The sequence below is a fragment of the Mycteria americana genome, chromosome 9 (genome assembly GCF_035582795.1).
Source record: "Mycteria americana isolate JAX WOST 10 ecotype Jacksonville Zoo and Gardens chromosome 9, USCA_MyAme_1.0, whole genome shotgun sequence".
Taxonomy (NCBI): Eukaryota; Metazoa; Chordata; class Aves; order Ciconiiformes; family Ciconiidae; genus Mycteria; species Mycteria americana.
Window position 1 is genome coordinate 12,730,592 of NC_134373.1, and position 12,885 is coordinate 12,743,476.

At 43.4% G+C, this 12,885-nt stretch overlaps 1 protein-coding gene and 1 long non-coding RNA gene across 4 annotated transcripts in view; one reads left to right on the forward strand and one right to left on the reverse strand.

Moving 5' to 3' along the window:
* Positions 1-981: 981 nt before the first annotated feature.
* On the forward strand, positions 982-4,310 carry LOC142414438 (uncharacterized). 2 transcript variants are annotated; one of them, XR_012777081.1, is made up of 3 exons: positions 982-1,666; positions 2,035-2,614; positions 3,079-4,310. It is a non-coding gene; the product is annotated as an uncharacterized LOC142414438 (long non-coding RNA). The 2 variants fall into 2 exon arrangements; XR_012777080.1 differs by having other exon boundaries at positions 2,035-2,236; positions 2,357-4,310.
* Positions 4,311-5,247: 937 nt separating this feature from the next.
* The window catches only part of SATB2 (SATB homeobox 2), a 132,800-nt gene continuing 125,162 nt past the window's right edge, over positions 5,248-12,885 (reverse strand). For both annotated transcript variants that reach the window (XM_075511667.1, XM_075511668.1), the window contains exon 11: positions 5,248-6,559. In XM_075511667.1, the coding sequence (XP_075367782.1) occupies positions 6,104-6,559 (456 nt within the window). In that variant the 3' untranslated portion in view covers positions 5,248-6,103. The remainder of the gene's footprint in view (positions 6,560-12,885) is intronic.

Genomic DNA, 12,885 nt, shown 5'->3' on the forward strand with positions numbered 1-12,885 from the left:
GTGTCTGGATCTTTGAGCTACCTTATGGGGCAAAAACATCTGTTCTACTTCGGTAGGGCTCTGATTTTTGTCTGAAGGCACCTGACCCATCTCTCAGGCTGCAGGAGCCCTGTCTATGCTGAGCCAGGTTCCTTGCTAGTCATGCCAGTCCCATAATCCCTGCTCTTACAGCAGCCCTACAGTTCTCTTGGTCTTGGGAGGAACACTTAACCCACCCTGTGCCTCTCCCGTACCTCATCGGGTAAGAATTTGCTAGTGAACACTACCTGCGTTTCTGCTCTTGCAAATTACACTGTCCATTAAGATTGGTCACAAAAATAAAGTCTCTTTTCTGAGAACATTTCATTGGAGATTTTCACCCCATGCCAAGGTATGTCATTTCTCATGAGATGAAAAGCTACAATTATGTAGCATATATGCAGAATAAAGCTACGTAACTTAAACAGTGACAGGTAGTATCTGTGAACATTCAAGGATCACAAGCAGCAAATAGCCTTTTTATTAAAAAGCTTCTCTTCCTGTCATTATCTTGATGCACTCTCAAAAGGAGTACAAGGGGAAACTCTGTCACTAGCCAAAGCAGATTTTTCCTTGAAATAGCCACAGCCAGCCTCAGTTGAACACTAAGGCCTCAATTCAAGAAAATTCATCTGATCAGAACAGCTACTTTAGAGGGACAAAAAATGTCCTTCAGTACACGGGACTTTCACCCAGAAGAGAAAAGCCTAACAAAACAACAAAACCAGGAAGGGAAAGCCAGACAAATTCCCATTAGAATATGGTACAGATTTAGCAGGGAGAGAAACCACCATTCAAACAAACTACTGAGGGCAACAGTAGATTTTCCAGCTCCTGAGGTCTTCAAATCAAGACCAGACCCCTTCTGAAGGGTAAGTTACACCACTCCTCTTAGGAGGAACTGGCTGTAGCTCCTGAAACACTAACACAGGACAGAGGGGATGACTCTTGCCTTGGGCACGTGCTGCCTTGCAGACAGAGGCGGCGGTTGCAGGGCCGGAGCGCGGTGTGCCTGCTGCGTACGCAGGACCTCCGGCAGAGGTGAGCTGCTCAGCAGCAGGGCAGCCTTTCACGCAGCCAAGCCAGCCAGGGGAACAGCAGCCACAGCTCACCACCTCAGCATGTGAGCCTCGTCTTGCCTCCCACCACCTTCATTCCCCCAGCTCCAGTGAACCACACCCGCCAGTCGAGCAAGACCAGCATTTGGCCATCAGCAACCAAAAATTTTGGAAGGAGGGGGAAAGCCTGCAGAAATCTGTGCTTGAACTGCTGCTGCCTCTCCCTCACCCGTATCATCTTTTTGACTGAGGTAGGGCTGACTCACCCGCAGCACGCTCTCCGGTTGGCAAGCTCCCCGCCGTCTGCACCACAGCCAAGGAGTGAGCACACAGGTTTCCTGCCATCGCAGTGAGACGGGGCTTTCACACTCCTGAACTGTCTGTATGTGAGCAAAAAGAAGGGGATCGTGGCAGGGGCACCAGAGCCACCTCTTTCCACCCTTGCTTCTGTGAACTTTTCCAAAGGTTTCAAGGGTGGCCTGCATTTGCTGTTCCCTGTTGGCTTCGTCACATTGCCTGCTCTCCAAGTCTCGGGCTGCCAGCATCTCTCCCCTGGATGACTTGGCTCGTGTTATTTTGTGTTAAAACCGGTATGTTTTTTTAATGGCTATAAATAAGTTAAACCCGCATCTTTAATTAATCACTGCACTTTATATTGTAAGTGGAGATTTTTTTGTAATGACTCGTTCATGATTTTAAGATGCCATTTGCTCACTGTCAAATGTATCTAGCTTTTATCCCTCCATGTTTAACAGGTTCGAGATAGAAACAAAATTTCATCAATGAAGGATTCTCATCCATTTAGTCTAGAGCAAATACTTGGGTACTAAGTAAGTGGGAAGAGATTGAGCGGATACTTTTACCTAAGCAACAATGAACTTCAGGCAATAGACAGTATGTTCATAATCTTAAAAACATTTTAAACTAATCTTAAAATGTTTATTTTTCACTCACACAGGTTTGAAATTGGAAATACATATGTCTGGATGACTAAAACATGAACAACAAATAGGAGCAGCAGCATGTAAAGTATAGAGAAGTAGAAGCATTAATAGAAATATTTCTACTATAGCAGCTATTAAATGATTTTTTTTACAGTTTGGAAGAAGAACCCATATGTTTATAGGATTTTTCCCCCCAATTAAAATATGTGTGTATGTGTGAGTGTGTCTTTCTCTAAATATTATTTAGCCAGACACACACAGAGTGCATGTATAAAATTGTCTATCAGTGAAGTGAGAGCTGCTTCTCCTTTTGTTTCTTGTCCCCCTGGCAGGCAGGAAAGGACACCCAATCCAACACCATCGGCATCTTCACAGCACCTGCCCGGGTGTGGGTGCAGTTTCGAAGGCCAGTTCATGCCCTCTGTCACCTCCCTCGCCCATGAAGACCAGCGGAACCCCAGCCTGGCCTGCCTGCCCTGTCCATCGGGGCTGTGCCCGCAGTTCAGAGCAGAAGTAGCTCCCCAGCGCCAGGCTGCAGGTACTCCGCGGTACAGCCCTTTCCTGACACAAAGAGGAAACTCAAGTGACACGCAGGTGGCTAGATATCCAAAAATGTGGTCATTCCCCCCTCCGCCATTTTTTTCTCAAGGGAGTGCATCCTATATATTTTATATAGGATGTGAAAAAGCCGTGAAAAGAAGAACTATTACATTGGAACTACAGAAAAAAAAAGCTTTTAAAAATTGCTCTACCTCAATTCCTAGACAACTCAAGTCTGACGTGCAGTATATGATCTGTCTGCTAGGATTGAATCCAGGCACTCACCACTTTGTTAGCTTAAGAATTTTGAGCAATTTTTTCCATTTATCTGTATTCTCCCCAAAATCATTTCACACATTTCTCAGATACATCAATCCTTCCGGCATTCCTCTAGACACTCAGTAGGATGCCCTGCTATAAATATAATAAAGCCTTTTATTATGTCCATTAACCATGGACATGTGTGCTCCAAAAGTTTCCTGACACGCAGTCATTTGTGGCTTTTTAATTATAAACAGAAAATATCTACCAGCAAAAGAAGACAGCAGACTGGAAGTGGATCTTTATGTGTGTGTTTTGAGTGTGTTCTCTGATGGGCTGATGGCACCCACACCCTCCTCCTGATCCCGTCGGAGACTCTGCGTGTGCACATACGTGTACACAAAAAGCCAGTAACACAACAGATCGGTCTCGGGTGATACAGATTCGTCAGCTGTGCCGACCCCAGGGGGCTTATGCAGGTTTTCAAACCCCGATAACTCTTCTTTCAAGATGCAAACATTGCCCCCTCCATTTTGCAACCTTGTTCCACTTGAACTCAGCAGAAAAGAAAAAGGCCCAGTAAATTACTTGACAAATTAAGTCATATTTATTGAATGCGTTTTATTTCAACAACCAAAAAATTCTAACAGCCTAACAATGCACATAAGTTAAAAATTAATTATCACTTAGTGATAACAAAGATAAAGTTGATTTACATGGAAAAAAGAACATTTACAATATGTTAATCCTTATTCACATTGTTGATACCGCAATAAAACACAATTTGTTTATTTTTTATTTCACAAAAAAGGCGGAAAATTGTGCTTTGTTAAGAGGCACTACAAGAAAAGTTTCTTTCTCCAAATAGATATTATATGATGGATATTGAATAAATAGACATATATGCATTGTAATTCGCAAAGTTCTGGCAAGACCACAGGCTAAAATGCCCACAGATTCACTTAGAACCACTGCAAAATTGGCAGTGAAATTAAAAATAAAAAGGCAAGACTCAGCATTGAAAAAATACCTAATAAAATTTTTGGTTGAAGTGTAAAAGATACCAAATGTTGATGCTATCATCAGATGAACAACCTTACGTAGCTCGGCAAAATTCAGTTTCCTTTCAAATGTATGGAGTGATTTCAGCTACAGGATAAGAAGACAGTTTTGAGAGAGTAGCTCTGAGAGAAACATAAAGCAGCAACCATCGAAATTCTGATTAAAGCTGCAGCATACTACAGAAATGAAGGATGAAGAGCAAAAGGGGCATTAAGTAAGCAACCCACCATAATTTTGCAAAGGTATATGAAATTTATGCAGAGATACTCTTACGTTTCAAACGTTAGTTTTGAAAAAATCCCTTAAAAACTCCAGAGGTTACTGAGCAGCTAGAATTAGCTTGTATTGCAACGTCTTCTCCCTGTATATTGTCTGTTCTGAGTAAATATCTACACGTAGAGGTTTGTTTTTCGTTTTTAACTCCTACCTTTTATACCTTTCAAATATATAAATAGTATTAACAGTTATATTACATTGCCTGGTGTAGTAAACAGAAAGTAACTTTCAAAGTGATATTGCATGAGGTCTTTGTCAAGGTTACATGAAAAGCCCATGTGAAAAAAGGAAGAAAAAAACCCAGAAGCCTTGTTGGTACGGTTATGATTGCAGTTTGAACAGGCGTCTGAAATCAATCCAGCTGCAAGAGTAGCAAAGGTGAGGTCTTGTCTCGGAAATCATTGCACGGAAGTGAAAAGTAAATGCTACTTGGTGTCTCTTTTGACATGATGCCTCAGAAGGGGTGGATGCTATAGTAGATTGCAGCTTTAGTGCTCATGCCATTGAAGAGTCAGTCAGTATTAGCTCTGCTTTATGTAATGTAGCTGCTAGCTAGGTCGCTGCGAAACCCTTCGACAAGGAGGTGGACGGGTGTGAAGGGCCTCGCGCGCCCGCGGCCCCCCGCGGCAGGGAGGCTGGAAGCGCCCGCGCCTCGGATACCGCGCACTGGAGGTGGGCTGCAGCCTGGGGGACCCGCGGCTGAAAACACTTCATTTCACTGGCACAAAACGCGTGACACGGAGGAAGCCCAGATAAAACAGAAACACGGGGGAGGCTGGCGAGAAGGGCGAACGGGAAGTCAGCAACGCAAACCCTCGGTCTGTCAGCAATTTACCTGGACAGGATTGTTGGGATTGTGGCATTTTGTGTCCCAATGTAACTTTACACTTGTGTGTGTGCGTGTGTTTCACCTCAGTATAAACAAAAAGCAACAACAAGAAGGAAGCTTATAAATTTTAAGATCTGAAACAGAGAACAGGTAAATAAAATCCACAGTAAAATGTGGTTCATAGTATGAATTCCATACATCAAATCTCAACACATTATCTTTCTTCTCTTTTTATAAAGACCTCGTTAACGGACAAGTCTTCTATGCACTGAATTTCAGTTTTAGTCATTCTGAATCCCATGAAAATTCATCTGTTCACTACGGAAAGGACTGTCTGGAGAGTGGAACATGCTGTATCCTTTTAAGTGTGCATTGTGTTTAACGTACTTTAACTTACTAGTTTTCTTTTTAAGGTGCCCTGATTTGTTTTTCCATTTTCTCTCTTTTTTTCCTCTTTTCTTTTTTTTGGCAGTGTTGATTTACATCTTTAAATACATACCTCAAAAATTACCCATCAAGTTGCCAGATAGGAAGCCATATAATAATAAAAAAAAAAAAATAAATCAGGGATAAACATAGAAAATAAATAGGAATTCAAAAATAGTCACCACACCCTGAGAGCAGGCGGCAGTTTATCAAAAAGCCAAAGCAACTCATTGTGAAGTGGTTTTAATACATAAACAAGTCTCATCTTTAAAGAACTCATTTCACAGTCTATACTTTCAGGTTGTAAAGTTCCGTCCCATGCAATTTTAATATATATATATTTTATGTAAATATATATATATACACACAAAGTTGTAAATTTTCCTTCATTGATTTCATAGGACTTTTTCTTCCCATTTACTTGCTAGATGTCCCTTTCATAAGTGCAAGATTAATGAAGGCATAATCCTATGTGATTACAATGATTACTTCAGTCAAATGTAGGAAGTGTAACACTCAAGTGTCTGTGTCAAGGCGATGTCTGATCGGGCAATGCTGAATTCAATCGGTTTGCACATGGATCATGCGCAACGGAAACAAACAAACAAAAAGTAAAAAGAGAAAAAAATTAAAAACAAAACCAGAAAATCCTTGGATCAATGTATTGCTTTCTGCGCTCCTAGCTCACATTATCTCTGGTCAATGTCCGCTGGAGCCACCTTGCTTTTGTTGGGGTTCTCCTCCTCAGGCTCCACTTTGTACATTTCCTCAGAGCCCTCCTCACTGTCGTTCTCCTCTGACTCCGTCAGCAGCTCCTCATCCTTGTACTCTGCCACGTCAACCACCGTTCCCAAATGCTCTTTTAGCTTCCCATGGTGCTTTACGTGGTAACGTTGGTTCTGGAAGAATTTGATGATGGTGTGTTTGGGGAGATCCAGCTGAGCAGAGAGGGTGTGGATGGCTTCCTGATCAGGGTAGAGACCCACGTCGTGGATAAAGCTTTGAAGGATACCTAGAGCTTCCAAGGAGATCTTGGTACGGGATCTTGGCTTTTTGGCACAACTGTCCTCAGCGGGCGGAGGAGGAGCCTCTTCTCTAGGTGGGGAATTCTCCTTCGCAGGCTGGGACTGCTGTCTGTGCAGCACCTACAAGATCAAACAGACAGACTTCATGTACATGCTGACCCCCTCGGTGCTTGAGATAAGGGCACTTGTACAGGTCTTTACACACGGTCTACTTTGTTTCGGTGAAGAAAAGCACTAATTAATATTCATTTTCCACTACCTTTCTTACCTGTAAGACAGCTGCACTAATAACTATAGACTGAAAGGAGAAAGCAATATAAAAGGCAAACGATACCAAATAAATATAAAACCGCAAAATAAATAATAAATACAAAATGTAGGTAATAAAAAGAAATACAAAACAGCCAAAATAAAAATGAAGTCAAAAGGTATTACAGTCTCGTGATCATGACAACTGGCCAGTTGCCCCACCTCAGACAAGTCATTCTCCCGCTTTGCTCCTCTGCTCCCCCCTCCTTGTTTCCTCTCGTCTTTTTTGGCTAGAGACTCTCACCGTTTCTACAAGATGCCAAGTACCACAAAGGCCTAATCACACGTGGGACTGTCAGGTGCTACTTTATCATGAGTAATGATTTGGCATTAAAATCCATCACAGCTGCTTTATGACCAAAAAAAAAAAAAAAAAAAAAAAGGCCAGACATTTGTTAAGATTTCTCTTCTATGAAGATCGACATCGTAGTCAGTTCAGTTGCTTTGCAGGGCTGGCTTTAATGTATCTCTTGAACAGATTTCTCTGTATTACATCTGTATTAATTTCACTAGTTGAGGAGTTCTGAGTTCAAATAATTATATCCCTCCATTCTGAGAAAGCCTCTGGGCAAACATGGTTTTCAGTCTTGTAACAGATTTTCACCAGCAGTATCTCCTTTTCGGCAAGGCTAAAGAAAGCATATGTAGCTCTTAATCTTCCTAACAGCCACTTAAAACGACTAAGAAAGGGCCTCGTGCAGCCTTTATTCCAGGGGAAAAAATACCTGCTCCAAATTGTTACAAATACAGAGGAGCTCCGTATGCTTTCTTTAAAACCAAATCTATACAAGAGAGATTACCGGCAAAAATCCCCTACAGGACTGAGGGCTGTATTTGCCCAGAGGTTTCTTCAGATGCAGAGAAATAATTATTAGAACTCAACGCTACAGAGCTAACAAAATCAATATGGATAAATATTTCCTTCCACAAATAAGAGGGAATTCTGGCTCTTCACCCAAAGAAGAAAACTGTCTTTGCCGCAAACTGTAACATCCAGAAAATCAACCCTACGTTAAAACTCTCCAGAGGGAAAAAAATAAGGATAAATAATGGAAATGTGCTGAGAACTTGCACTCAATTTTACACACAAATACGGAGCCCGCAGTAAAACACTACACTAGTCAAGTTATTACTGCAAGAGGGAAGTCCACTGTGGACTATCAGCCTGTTATACAAATAAATAAAAAGGCTCTGTGCCTAAGAGCCCTTTATTCATTTCCGTCATCAAACGTTGCTGTCATAGTAATTTATAACATCAGCGATCTCCAGTCACAGTTTCTGAAAAGCACAGCAACGTCCCCAGCCACTGCTCACCGCACACGTGTGGCCGAGGAGCCGAACCTGGAGGAGATGCTGGGAAAACGCCCTAACCTGCAGGCTGGCCGAGGCATTGCCTTTCTGCTGCTGCACCTGACGGCAGCAGGAGCCACTCGCCCGGCCAAGAGGGGCTACGTCTCCAGCTGCTGCTCAGCACCAGTCACGGAGGCAGGACCCGGCGCCACGTCCCCGGTGCCTCGATGAGCAGCGGCTGTGCCTGCGAGGGCATGCACGTGCAGACACGCAACTGCACGTCCCGCCGACTGCAGCACAAGTCACTGCTGCCGCCGCCGCGGAGGGATGCTCGTGACAGTGACGGAAAGCACCTGAACACGGAGGCAGCTTCACGGCAGCTCCATGCTGCCAGCTAAAAGCAGCTGTCACCACCGGTGACGGGCAGGGCTTGCCACACTCCTGGCAAGAACCGCTGGTGGGCAGAAGCGCTGCGAACGTTTTTCAGTGCCAATAGATTCATTTTCCTCCCAAGCACGTAAATACTCAGGGTGTCATAGACACGGAGCTAACCAAGGAGCTGGGGGAAAGGAGAAACTCAAATGGAAACGACAGATATTCTGGTTTATGTTTTTATATTTATATTATATACTTATATTACATACTTATATACTTATATTATATACTTATATTACTTAATACTTATATTACATCTCTTGTAATAAAAGAGCATAACGTTCCAATGAAGGGAATCACTCAGCTGCTCTTTGAGGATTTCTTTTTTGTCCATGGATTGTTTTCAAAGAGAAGGACTGACGTTTCCAAACAGAGGGGTTAAAGATGAGGGTCAGATCTGTACCTACATTGGCAGGGAGCACTGAAAGCAGCAGAGCCGGGATCACTGACACTAGCCAAGGACCCAGCCCTGTAAATTTGTCACAGAGCCCTCTACCTACATTATCTCCCCTGGTGTGCCCTCTGGTCCTGTCCCCTGACACTGTAAGGCCCAGAGCAGCCAAAAAGAAAAGGACTTAACACCACAAATAAACTGCCAGGGAATTTACTGACAGTGTCATATGAAAAGCCTCAAGTAGCATTGCTAATCAGAAGCTGAATTCAAGTAGCAGCTAGCAGAGATAGAAACACATCTAGAAAGAGTGCGAATTACTCAGTTCATTCTTGTTGGAGTTGGAAGTGGGCTTTTTTTTCCCTTTTCAGTTGACAAATAGCATGAGAAACGATCCAGCCTGAAAAATGTTACAAGACTTCCAATCAAATATAATGATGAAAAAAATCCAACAATACAGGATCAGCAGCAGTAAAATGTTTAATTTGAAGGAGATGAAGAGATGCCTACAGCATCTATAAAGCAATCAACCAAAGAGAGGGGCTGAGAGCGGGAGGGAAAGAATAATTTTACTTAACCCTTCCTTTTCTGGAATGACCTCTCCATTTTCTCCAGAAGAGAAAACACATTAACTCGGGGGTTATCAGTGTAAAATATTAGAAAAAGGTTGTATTTTATTTGACTTATTGTTTTCCTAAATAACACAAAACCCTAAAGCTACTCTTGTAACAGATAAATGTCATGATTTCACTAACTTCTGGGGGCTTGCTCTGGATTTCCAGTGGCATTAACAAAGGATTTCAGTGACACAACATTACCCATATACAGAGAAATGGATAAATGCGCAGAATTTCCTTCAGGTTTAGGCTGTGATCAGTTTTGTATTTCGTTCCAATAACATGGGCTATTTCATACAAAAAAGCATGCTTTTCTATGGGAAACAGATCAACTGTGGAGACACGATACAATATGAAATCTAAATTACCTCTTTGTTAAATATTTGCTTTGAACTACATTTGTAAAACACACTGGTCGATTTGGGCAATTTGCTTACTTCATGTACTTACTCTGCACACCACAGCCTCACAGAGGAAACCACCCATTTTCGACAGTTCTAGATTTTCCGATTTTGGGGTCATTATTATGCTCTTAAACCTGCAGGTAAAATTTCCACTGGCTTCACACACTGCTGTGCACACTCATGCCATAACACTTGGGTTTTTGGGTCAGCGCTGCTCTGCTTCCGTACTGCAAAGAAAGAAACCCCACTGATCTCCCGTGATTGAGGTACAGGCTGCAGCGCATTTCCAGTGCAGATAAACCCCGCAAACGATGGTCTGACCTACCATGAGACACCAGGCATCTGGTGGGCTTCAGAGAGAAGGGATAAAAACAATGGCCACCCTCAGGTTTCCTTTTCCCAAGAAAGCTGGCGCTGGGCACGGAAGGGTGCACATCCCGGCAGAGGTGCACCGTGCCCTCCTTTCCCACTCCCCTCTCCTTCCTCCGTGCCCTTCCTCACCGCTCCCCGGCCACAGGTGGGGCAGCCTCCTCCTCCTCCACAGCCACCACCATCTGGAGCTGACTTCCCTTCCCTCCCTCCTCACCGACTCCCCATCTACTTTCAAATCAAATGTGAAGATATAGATTTCCTTCCATGCCCGCAGGACTTATTTTTTCCATCCCTTCAAGAGATTTCATTTTTAAACTCCACAGGCATGGCTGCCTTCTCAGCACTTCAGAACAGTGCGGGTTCGGAAGATGCTGCTTTATGAAGGTTCATTCAGGTAGACTTTAACTTCACAGACAAACTCGTTTTTTCAAACAAAGTAACCAGCCCTGGTAGAAAACTTGCAAGAAAACGAATATGATGGAAGTTGACTTTAAAAGATAAAAGTGACTGGTCTTAAATCGCACTGTACTTGAAATATGATTTGAAGGCCACAATGAAAACCAGCTGGAAGCCATGTGTAAAATATAATAGTACATGCCTACAGGGAAGGAAGTGAGATATTGAATGATTAAGTTTAGGAGAGCATATAATGTAGTGTATCATTACGGGAGTGATCAGGATTACTTGTAATAAGCTAAGGGTTTGTGGTCTTTCTAAAATCCAAAGCCAAGAATTATTGGGGGGAAGGGATCACCACACTGTTTTACACGTATCCGCTCCCCACATCTCGGAACACTCCCACAGGAGAAACCTGACTTCGGCAGACTGGGATAGCCGCGTTCCCACAGAAAAGAGAGGTGAGCGAACCCAAACTGAATGATGAACGTCATGTAATAGCAGTCTGTGTCTGCTCTGTATTTAATTTTGGCTGGATTCACTATCCCACTGATGTTTGTTTCCATTTCCACCCACTTTCTAGCTAGAACTAGACACGTGAAAATGGTGAGTCGCTAAGGGGAGCCAAGTAGGACGCTTGAGCGGGGTACACACACGCACTCGGGCACCAACTGCGGCGAGGCACTGGCTGACGACACTCGCTCCGTGACATGCCACCTTTCATTTCCTGAACAGCCATTGCAGCGGATTAGAAACAGGAACTGCATTTCTGCGTGAAAACCCCAAGCTCTTTTGTTTTGTAGTGTGGTTCTGCTCTTCCTTTTGCAGACAGGATTAGTCACGTGAGCTCCTTTCCGACTGGTTTTGCTGAGATGATGAGGTGCCCCTTACTATGAGAAGCACCAAAACCGTTACATTCTTGGAAGGCAAGACTGTGCATTTGCAAGAGAGACTGCCCTTGTTGAACACACACCGCCTTCCTCTGTGCATAGAGCGAGCACCGACAGGTACCTCATGGCATGTGCTGGCCAGTACCGATTCCCGTAACCCAAACCCACGTGGAGCAGAGCTGAATGGATTGGCCTTCTCTCCTCCACAGAGGGAAGGGGTCTCACTTTTTAGCTTTCCTTCACATTTATATTGCTCTGGTAGCCAGCCATGACACTGTATCACACCAAGGACTTTCATGCCAAAGAGAGCGAGTTTTTAGCCTGCTTAACGAGCCCAAAATAAAAGCCAGAGAGAATGCCCACACTTTCCAAAATGTAGGTTCAGTACCTGTGTTTGGTCCCTCTAACACCGGTCATCTATTACATCCCTTACAAGCACGCAAGACGAGTCAGCAGGATTTACCAGCAGTTTGACTCAATGCAAAAACGGATTCACTACGTACTTCGTGTAAGCAAGCCTGTTGGAAAAGCTCCTTCCCAATGACTAGGTAAAGTCAAAGGGAGGGCAGGGGACAAGCCTAAACAAGGTGTTCAGCTGCATTTTACTGAGACCTGTAGCTGGAATTTGCAACGCTTCACCTCCGAAAGCGGAGAGCTCCCAGACAGTGCCTACCTCTCATGTTAAGAGTACTTATGAGACAACCTCCATCACCTTGCAAAGAAATCTTACACCTAGAAGGAGGCACTGTCTGTCCCCCTTAGCAGATCTTACAGGAATAATCTGCAGGAGATTATCTATTCAAACAACCAACCTTACACTCGCTACTCCCAGTCTCTCACAGCTTATCTTCGTATACAGAAATGTGCAAGAAGAGAACAGGGCGAGCTGCTGCCATAAACAGGCTTGCACCCTGACAGCCTCCCAGTCCGGGGCTCGCAGGGGTAAGAGCATTAATTAGATGCAATCACTGTGCCAAGACACTTTACAGGTTTCTTAGGAATGTCTGTACAAGAAACTGTAGCAGAAGTTACAATTTGCACCTGTGTTCATTTCTTTCCTCTTAAAAATGTGGTTGTTAGACTACTTTTTTTTTTTCCTTGCAAAAATATATTCATTTAGGTAAACACTGCAGCACTAGTCGCAGCTCCAAATGAAGTATTTTCTTTGGGCTCATTCTCACAGTGGTGATTTCACACCTTGACACCATAAAGCTGTGTTAAAGACTGTGGTTTAGTTTCCTTGCTTTTCTTGGATTATACAGTATCCTAAGGTCAAAACTCAGGAAAATCCAAAACTGTTATTAAAAAAGAAAAAGTATCTATGAAGTGATGACAAATTGCA